The following is an 8,571-nucleotide window of genomic DNA, read 5'->3' on the forward strand; positions in this document are numbered from 1 at the left end:
CCTGAAGTTTCCTTTTTGAGTTGAATACAAAAAAAATACAAGTATTTATATTAACAACGTGCAAACATTGTTCTGGTTTTAAACTTTGGATGCTTATTAGGTGTGGTTTGTGTTTAAGAAAATTTTATAAAAAGTATTCCAATACACAAAGTATTTCTCAAGCACTTTTATTTTTGCAAGTTCACTCACACTTTGATGACAAAATAAGATATTAATAAAAGGCGATGACATGATTACACCGATAATCGTACGAAACTGATGGATTCACATGAATTCCTAGTAATAAATATGAAACACGAATAAATTATCAATCACATTAAACAGAACAAGTTCCCAGAAAGCACACATCGGAAATACAGGAAAATAAAAACAACGCAACATTTACTATATAAAAATGAGATTTTAAAGGAGAAGTGCTTATTTGCACACTAAGGAAGAATTTTGTTAAACTGAAGTGCTGTTCAGCAAAAGAAACACTACTATTTGCTCTAATAAACTGCGTCAGAAAGAATTCAACTTCTCTCTGAACGAAAAGAAAATTAAGAAATGGGAAAAGTTCGTGGTGTGGGGTTTAAGATCAAAAAAATTATAAAGTGTCACAAAACTGGAATGTGTATTTGTTAGTCATTACACATCAAGAGGGAGAAGAAGCAATTTCCTTGAAAATGCCATTCACATATACACAGATACATTTGACAATACATTTCCTGGTTATATTCAGTATTCAGCACAGAAACTCATTTCATAATTATTTAAACATGGACTACAAATTATCACTTTGGTAATCAGATAACCACATGGGGCTTGGGAATTGACGTTGAGATGACGTCTTCTATGACATCAGTGTTTCTCGTTTATCCAATAGCTTTTAGAGTAGCATACCGGATGTGGTGTAGCAAAGATATTGCAGAAGGCCATTTTTGAAATCCAATACGATCTTAAATGAATTGAATTCGTTGGGATTTGGGTGAAAGAAGATTAAGAAGATTATTCTTACATCACACCATGAAAATATATGAAGCCTATATATGGAAATGGTGTTTTTTTCTCTCTGGGGTAATCTACTCCCTCAGCAAATTTTATTTTAAAAAAATATAATAATAAAATGACAATAAATAGCTTTAACGTTGACTTTAAAAAGTAAGTCAGGAAATATGTCCACTTGAACGAGAACATTAATTTAGGTTTGATAAGTGGCTTCTAGCCATTAAATGATATTATGATAATCAAAATTATCAAAAAACAGTACAGTATTTTGTCTTATTCCTGCGATTTCTTAACAATACCCGTTAAGATTATTTTGTTTTATATTTTTCTCTATGGAGAAAAATCATTACTCCGAATTTCATACTCATTTTACAATGGATGCCTCCAGAAAAGGTCACTGCGAATTTGCTCACATTTTTTAACGAATCGAAACCAATTTTTGAAATAAGGCGCTACACACACTTATCTAAAATTTAAATAATATCCAAATAATGTTTCAGGTGTTCACAAGACGGCACCACTACCCGCTTTATGACGATTCTTCCATCTGCAGCCAACAAAGTCACCGGGGAACGTCTCAAAAATCAAAGTCATCAACACAGAGACATGACTAACAAGAATAAGCGTATCACCATCTATTTTGGATGAACTTAAGACTCATCGAAAGTGTAGGAAAGGAACATATCACACCAGCTGTGTACTTTTTCTTTTCCACTGCAGCAGAGAGGATAGACTAGTAGAGATTTGGTTACTTTTGAACATCGTTCGCACAAGTCCCTTAATTCGGTACCCGGAGAGCAGGCAGCTAGTGAATCTGACGTTATGTCGATAAATGCCGAATTTACATCACTCTCTGCACTAGCTGGATCTGCAACAGGTGCTGCCATCGTGTGATGAAGAAGTGAAATCACTAGAAACAGAGAAGCAATGGTAGCTGCTATTAGCGCGTGATTACGCGCTACAACGAATGAGTGCATCATTGTGAGTAGTCCGAACACCTGAAAAATAATAAAGGAAAATAAGAATAAAAATACAAAATAAATTGCATATATAAATAATATAATACGTGCAAATAATAATTCCCAAAATCGATTAAAATAATTCGGATATTCTGTTTTAAAATGTAAACTGATAGTTTCTCTCTTTGAATCTTCTTCTGGTGATATATCCAGGGTTTGTCTTAGTCTTCTCGACAATGTTTCACCAATAAGCCTTCCAGAAGGCAAACTTCTCCAACTTCTTATTCTCAAAGTCATCTTTAAGTCCTTTTCTACGTCATCCATCCATCTTTCTCGTGGTCTTCCTCTCGTCCTCTTTCCCAGTAGGTTTTCATTTCATTATACTCTTAGTTGTTCGGCTATTATCCATTCTCATAACATGTCCCAGTTTCTCTGGTTGAATAGGAATTATAAATTCGATTTTATAGTTGGCAATACTTCACAGGCCAATCTTAGAGTAGATTTGTTTCTACTTAAGAAATAAATCTACTTTAAGACTGTCAGATAGATTTCTCTCGTTTTATGCTTTTTCTCCAATATACCGATCTCGTGGAATATGTGATCTTTATACGTATCGTATATAACAAAGGCCCTATATTCCACAGACATTGAGATACCAATTCTTCATGAATGAATGATACATGGTCTAATGCGATGATGTTGTTTAATAATAGAAAGGAAGCCTGGTCTTCCTTCTTTGTCAAGTGATAAACTACCGAAGTTAAAAAAAACAAGTTTCTTTTTTTTTATTAAAGTAGAATTTTAATTAAACAATTCAGATATGTTTAATAGCAGATACGTTATTTCCACAATTAAAACAAATTAAAAAACAGCCCAATTTCAAACAGAAAAAACTTATACAGAAATTTATTCAACTCTTAAATATACAAAAATTGTTCCTTAAGTTACGCATGCACATTTTAAGACACCATTACAATCAAATCAAAATATACTGAAAACATTAGGAGTTTGTGTATACTCTTATATAGAAAACAGACAAAATGAGATACAAATTGTAAATATTGCATATTTATAAAGAACTGGTGAATAGTTTCATATAATCTTAACTCAACCCTCTACCGCTGTTCATAAATTTAAAAAAAAAGAACTGAGAACTGACATTTTTAAGACTTAGAAAGATTAATTCGTCTACAAATACTCAGAGGGCACCACAGTTCATGGAATAGTTCCAGATTATTCTCGAGTGAATTTACAAAATCGATGTTCTGGTACCAACTTAATTGCAAGAGTATTCCAGCAGTTATTTAAAACATCACTCAGTTGTTAATTAAATGTTAATCAAATGTTATTTTAATTAACGATTAAAACTTAATTGTCAATTAAAATACCCAAACGGTTGAACAAACGCGTATTAGAGATGCTCCACAATGAGGCTTTGTGTCCTCTAAAACTGTGGTAGACGTCTGACAGCGGATGTATAGAGTTGTAAGGAACACTTCGAGACACTTTTCCGAACAGACATTATGAGGTGGGATTAAGTTGAAACCCTAAACAGCATGGGATCACTGAGTAATGAGCCGAAGTATTGCTCTTTTATTTTTAAAAGAAACTCTTAGTAGATCGTGACTGTTATATGCATCAATCACGGGGTGCTTCTCAACGCTATTGCCATAATTAAATTAAAAATCTCCATTAAATGCTAATAAAGATTGAAATATTTGGTTAATAAGATACATTTTAATACACCCGAGGTACTTCTATTGACACAAAAGAAGTAAAATCCATAAACTTTGGATATAGGCAAACTTTACTTGAGTTATTCTTATCTTTGCAGTCGACTGCTGGCACGCTTCACCACTGATTTTTCTCCTCTCTGAGGTTTTGGATCGTTAGTGTTTCGAGATGTTTCCGAAGGCCATTTAAACATAGCCAGCTAGCATAAATTGGTTAGAAAAGTATTTACCCTGCAAGGCTGGCTTCCTTTATTACAAGCGAAGCTAAACAGAGAAGCTGGAGACTGAAAGTGAAGCTTTTTAATAAGGACTGTTGACCACGAGCCACCACAAGAAGGTAGAATTCATTTCCATTGAGAAAATAAAATTAATGAGGGTGAACTGGATAGTGTTTTCTTTACAGAAATTATTCATCCTAAAGAAAGACATTTTGATCAAAATAAAACTATCCAAATATTAGAATTCATATAAAAAGCAACCAAGATTCTTACCTGAGCTAATAAAAGAGTGCCTTACTAAAAGTTCACCACAGGATGATTCTAAGAAACTGGTACGGTTGGTATATGTTTTCACTTTGTCAGCTCAGTTCCCGGTGTGTCTCTACCATTGACAGTGTGAGAATAAATAGTCCTTATCATCCTGTTTCCTAAAATATCTGTGACGTTTCTTCGAAGTATGACAAAAGGGGAGAAAATATGGGGGAAGTGCGCAAATTACGGAACTGCACCAGCCAGTAGGAGTTGAGAATATATCAACCGGACCCCGCCTTGTTAGCAACTTTCTAATCAGAAACTTTGCTAACGAGAAGACAGTCATATGCTGAAGACTCGTTATTATGTTCGTGGCAGACGACATCATAGCGTGGGATGGCGTCTATGGCGAACCAGTCGTGGCTCCCTCTTGGCCGCCGATTTAAAGCTCAATTCCCATTATGAGTTTCTAAAAGTGGTACACTTACTTCATATAAAAAATTACTATGCACACACTTTTTTTGAATGTATATCGACGTGAGTCACCACAAATATGTTTAATGGGTTACTTGTGTACAGTTTTAAACGTGTAGCTAAAAATATTTTCAAGATAGAATCTTTTAGACCATTTTGTTTACATTTTGGAGTACAATGTTCTTAAAGCGGATTTCTTTTTTGTACTTTTGGAAGAGATTGAAAAATAGTTTTAAAATTGTTGTAATTGAAACAGTGTGAATAACAGAAAATCTATATATCTATATTATCAATATTATGAATTCTATTGATTTATTAATGTACAAAACGTTGTTCGATACCACAAAGGAGTTATTCAAATGTTTTTGAATTTAGAAACCGTTTAAAATATTTTAAATTTTTTTTAAAGTTGCTTATAATCTTAGAAGGGCAGCTTAAAGGTATAATAAGTTGCTTCGATATTGCGTTACTCTTCTACTGAGATAAGAAAATACTCTATCCCAATAAGAAGTGCTGTTTATTTATACTGCAACACCGAGGAAACTCACTGCGGAAGTGACAGTTTAAAGTGGAAGCTTAGAATAGGTAAAATACAGTCTTATGTGTAATCAAGTACAAAGCTTTTAGGGCTCTTTTATTTTTAATTATGAAGACAATTTTCTTAACCATCTTTAATACATCATTAAGTTTTAGGATACTTCTCTATAACGATATGTTAAAAAGTCTTAAGTTATAAAAGAAATCTCGAAATCGTAGTGAGTTTTGGGGAAACATAATTTAATTTATTAAATAACTATAAATATGAATTCTTATTTTTTAAATTTAGGAATATAAGATTATAAATCTTCCCAATGAACGGTTTTGGTTTTCTCTTTTTGCGAAAATGCTCAGTACACTAAACAGCAGTGTATAAAAATAGAAGCCTAAAACCCTTCAATAATATCGTCTTCCATCATACATAAATGGAGGAGTGGGAGTTAAAAAGATAGATTAATATATTCATTCTTCTTTTCAAATGCTTAAAAAGACCCACAATAGAATTTTGCGATCAATAATTTTTTGACCACTGCAGTGAAGGACGCTTTTCACGATATAGATCAATTCAGTGATTTAAGGGATTCCTCGAAAATTATAGGTCTCTCTCTCTTTCGGATTTTTTATGACTGTCAGAAAGATCCATGATTAGGAGCCGTTGAACTTTTCTACACTCTAAATCCCATGACGGTATAGTTGGGGTGACAGAACGCGCGTAATTCACCCCTATTACGAGGAAACGAAGGACATCACTTCTTTTATGGTGTTGCTATGTTTTTTCACCATAAATATCGCATGTCCTTAGTGGTAAGCATTGCTTCATAAAGATAGAGGATAGGTGTACAAAAACTAAACTTTTTCAATCTAGAATTTAAAGTACACAACCGTGTACCCAGCTCAATTTTATAATTCATAATAGTCATACGTTATGCACAGGGACAAAATGTCAGGTTGGCTCTGGTGGTTCTCAATAATTTGGCTCCTTTTTTGATATAGTTTCTCTAATGCAAGATAGAGAGTGAAAGAGAGAGAGACAGACTATAGTTTTGGTGCACGAGAAATGGAAACGCTAGTTAGATAATGTTCGCAGTACATTACTAATTATCTTTTTACCAATTAATTAACTAATAATATAGGTTTTCCATTCACTGCACCTTACAATGTAATTATTCACTCAACGTTTTGTAACACGTCACTGTTTCCTCCGAGTTTTGCTAAAATTTAAATTCAACACGAAATTCAAGTATTTTCTGGAAATGTAATAAAATAAACAAATAGCAACAGGCAACTGAGATATTAGTAAGCAGTCAACATTTTTGTAATGTACTTTACTTATTTATTCTGGATTTTAATAACAAATTAATTATAAGACTCACGTTTATGGGCGAAAAATATAAATAGCCTAGCATTATTGTCCATTGGACAATAATGCTAGGCTATTTATATTTTTCGCCCATAATCTGGAGTCATTAACCACAAGAAAGGCAGATATTCGGTGATAATATTCGGTTTCCCTTCCAATCCACCTACACAGCAAATAGTTAACCATATATGTGTGCCAGTCTTGATATAGGAGTTTATATCAAGCATAATTAGTTAACCAAACTCCAGAAGATACAGAACCTTGCTTTAAAGACTATTCAATTAAGTCAATGTGGCATTCACTGGCAAAGAAAGTTCCAGGAACGACTGAACTTAAAACCAGACAACTTACAGTAATTTTAAACTAGAGGATGATTATGTAATTGAAACGTTAACTTTCCTATTAAATTGTATGTCCCATTTTCATTTCAATTAGAAATGCAATTTTCGCATATCGAAGCCCTCGTGAGTAGCACGGTTAGTAGGATCGTCGTCCTCCCCACATCGAGTGGAAAATCCTTGAGTTCGAGTCCCATCGATGATGGGAGGAATTTTTACGGGCCTTCTTCGCAACGTGGCTAAATTAATCGGTCTCAGGCGACGGTAGCATGGTTTTTCGTCCAGCAAACAGGAAATCGATCCCAGAACACACTCAGTTTACAGACAGTATACGTGGAACAATATGGCCTTAGTTGCTGATGCTGCTAAAACACTACAATAACCACAGCATATCGAATTGAGCTTCTACTGGGCTCTGCATCGGAAAGGGAGACTGGGATTTCTATGTTTCTTTGAAGCACTTAACTACTCACTGAGTGATGTATGACATGTCTTTCTTCCTACTGTTTTTAGAGGTTCGTTTAATTCCGCAGAAGTTAATCGTAATAATTCACAGCGAAGAAACTATTTTGTACTCTGAAGAGAAATGCAATGATATTCATAAAGTCGCACACACACACAAAAAAAATTTCTTCCAAAAAAGGAAAACCAATTCATCAAGAAAAGACATAGCGGAATCCCAAAGAGATAAAAAAAAAAATCTCAGTAGGCGTTCAAACAGCTGTGCGGTACTTACCTCTGTATCTATCTTACGCAGTAAGAAGCACCACGACCGGCTTTCTTGGCTGCAGAGCAAGAATGAACCCTACCGACCTCAGCGCACGTGGCCATTTGCTCGAAGTCTTGGCACTGAACCAAGTTTTTTTTTTTTAATATTTTTTTCCATCTCCGGATACGTAATAGACGCAATTTTACGCAACTGGTGTCAAGTGGCTAAAGTTCAAAGAATTGCTCAAAGAATAAAACCGACCCATTTCATTCCATAAGGACAAGTAAGACGTTATTCTTCGGAAATGAATGTCATAAAACGTGGGAGTAGAGTCTGATACATATTGAGATATTGGAAATGTCCTTACAAGAAAAACATTTGAGTCTAAATGCTCTTGCATCACTGTTCCAGAAAAGGTTTTCAAAAATATCGCGTGGAAAACACTCTAATGATGAACTCTTAACTCTTGTAGTAGATATGGGAAGGACAGGATAACACGGTAAATTCACTTTCCGAATCCAGCTGACTAATAAATACGAGGATTGTCTCAAGGACATTCTTCAGTTTAATATCAATCGTAGTTCAATGTCTGGTAAGTTGTTTATACGCATGTCAGTTAATGGTGATTAGACGAAAGACGGCATCAAGTTATCTTTTATCAGTAAGGTGACCGAAGGAAGTCATCCTAAGCAGTAAGACACTTGTTAGGCTCGGTATGGTATGTATTAAGCGTCAAGGCACCTAAGTCTTTGAGGATTCAGTATAATGTGTCTGCAGTTATGTTTCCTTCGGTCAGTTTGCTACTTACTAGGCGAAAAACCAGAGTTTCCTGAGGAGGGGGGAGAACTAGACAACCCTCGCCTTTGACCGACCAACAGCCACGATGTGAAAAATTCCTCGTGTCATCCGATTTGAACTCAGGCCTTTTCCATTTTAAGCACATTTTTATTTTAATTTCATTTATGCTTTGTTATTAAAGTCTAGATCATCCTACGTTACAGGAA

The 8,571-nt window shown here is 34.5% G+C and overlaps 1 protein-coding gene across 1 annotated transcript; it reads right to left on the bottom strand.

Moving 5' to 3' along the window:
- Positions 1-419: 419 nt before the first annotated feature.
- LOC150084893 (uncharacterized) lies at positions 420-7,644 on the bottom strand. The gene is made up of 2 exons (XM_090375618.1): positions 7,595-7,644; positions 420-1,985 (listed from the first exon to the last, which is right to left on the bottom strand). Exon 2 carries the CDS (start codon positions 1,965-1,967, stop codon positions 1,638-1,640), a length of 330 nt encoding a protein of 109 aa, XP_090231744.1. The 5' UTR covers positions 1,968-1,985; positions 7,595-7,644; the 3' UTR covers positions 420-1,637.
- Positions 7,645-8,571: the final 927 nt, after the last annotated feature.

Source organism: Mastigoproctus giganteus, chromosome 6 (genome assembly GCF_048544385.1).
Source record: "Mastigoproctus giganteus isolate SK-2022 chromosome 6, ASM4854438v1, whole genome shotgun sequence".
NCBI classification, from domain to species: domain Eukaryota; kingdom Metazoa; phylum Arthropoda; class Arachnida; order Uropygi; family Thelyphonidae; genus Mastigoproctus; species Mastigoproctus giganteus.

Excerpts from the sequence above, each read along its gene's own strand:
- LOC150084893 (XM_090375618.1), bottom strand. The coding sequence starts at position 1,967 with ATGATGCACTCATTCGTTGTAGCGCGTAATCACGCGCTAATAGCAGCT.